Raw genomic sequence first — 907 nt, forward strand, 5'->3', positions numbered from 1 at the left:
GGGGACAATCGAGCGAGGATGCCGGGGCAGAATTCCGACCAGCTACGCGGGCCGAGGAGGACACATGAACCGGCCGGCTCGGGGCGCCTGGCCCTCTTGACGGCGGGGGGGGGGGAAATAGGGCACGTACGCGGCCGTGATCGTTCAGCCGCTTGAAAGTCATCTTCATGATTTCGGTGCGCTGCTGGCGGTCATGCGTCATGCTGGCAATGTGCTGGTACAGGGGCAGCGGACAGCCCCACGGGTCATTGGAGGTGGCCTCACGGACGGCGGCCTCCGCGTCGGAGTAGCCCTTCAGAACATTCTTCGTCTTACGACGGGCACTGCGGAGGTGATGGTCCATCGGGGAGGGGCGCGGCGCGACGGGCGCTATGCGTGTGCGTGTGCGAACGCGGAGGGGAAAAGGGGGGGAAAGGGGTGGGGGAGGGGTGGGGGAGGGGGGTGGGGAGGGGGGGGTGGGTTGGGGGGGGTTGGATGAGGCAAGGAGGGTTGGGTGGGGGGGGGGGGGGGGGGGGGGGGCCCGGGGGGGGGGCCCCCCCCCCGGCGGGCCCTGGGCCGGCCGATCCCCCCCCCCCCCCCCCCCCCGGGCGTGCTTCCCCCAACGCAATTCGAAAAGCCTCCGCCCGCACTTGTGAAGGCTCTCCCTCTCCCCCTCAAGATGCAGGTGGAGAGCCGGGCTCGCCCCCGACGGTCTGGGCAGCCCCCTGGTGGGCCTGACAGTCGTCCCGTGCGACGGGTGACTGGAGAGGGCGCATCTGCGGGATGAGCATGCGCATGAGGGAGTGCCACCGCGAAGGCATACTGTCGTGCCCCCCCCCCCCCCCCCCCCCCCCCCCCTCTTCCTCCCCTCCGCCCCCCCCTCCCTCCCCCCCCCCCGCCCTACCGAGACTGCCGCTGGGGCCCGCGG

General features: G+C 72.4%; 1 protein-coding gene across 1 annotated transcript in view; it reads right to left on the reverse strand.

Annotated features, from left to right (window-relative positions):
* H696_03612 (hypothetical protein) overlaps positions 1-433 on the reverse strand; it is a 3,098-nt gene extending 2,665 nt beyond the window's left edge. Inside the window, exon 1 of the mRNA XM_009497484.1 lies at positions 131-433. Coding sequence (XP_009495759.1) covers positions 131-343 — 213 coding nt within the window. The 5' untranslated portion in view covers positions 344-433. The remainder of the gene's footprint in view (positions 1-130) is intronic.
* Between the last annotated feature and the right edge of the window lie 474 nt (positions 434-907).

The sequence above is a fragment of the Fonticula alba genome (genome assembly GCF_000388065.1).
Source record: "Fonticula alba strain ATCC 38817 unplaced genomic scaffold supercont2.5, whole genome shotgun sequence".
In the NCBI taxonomy this organism is placed as follows: Eukaryota; order Rotosphaerida; family Fonticulaceae; genus Fonticula; species Fonticula alba.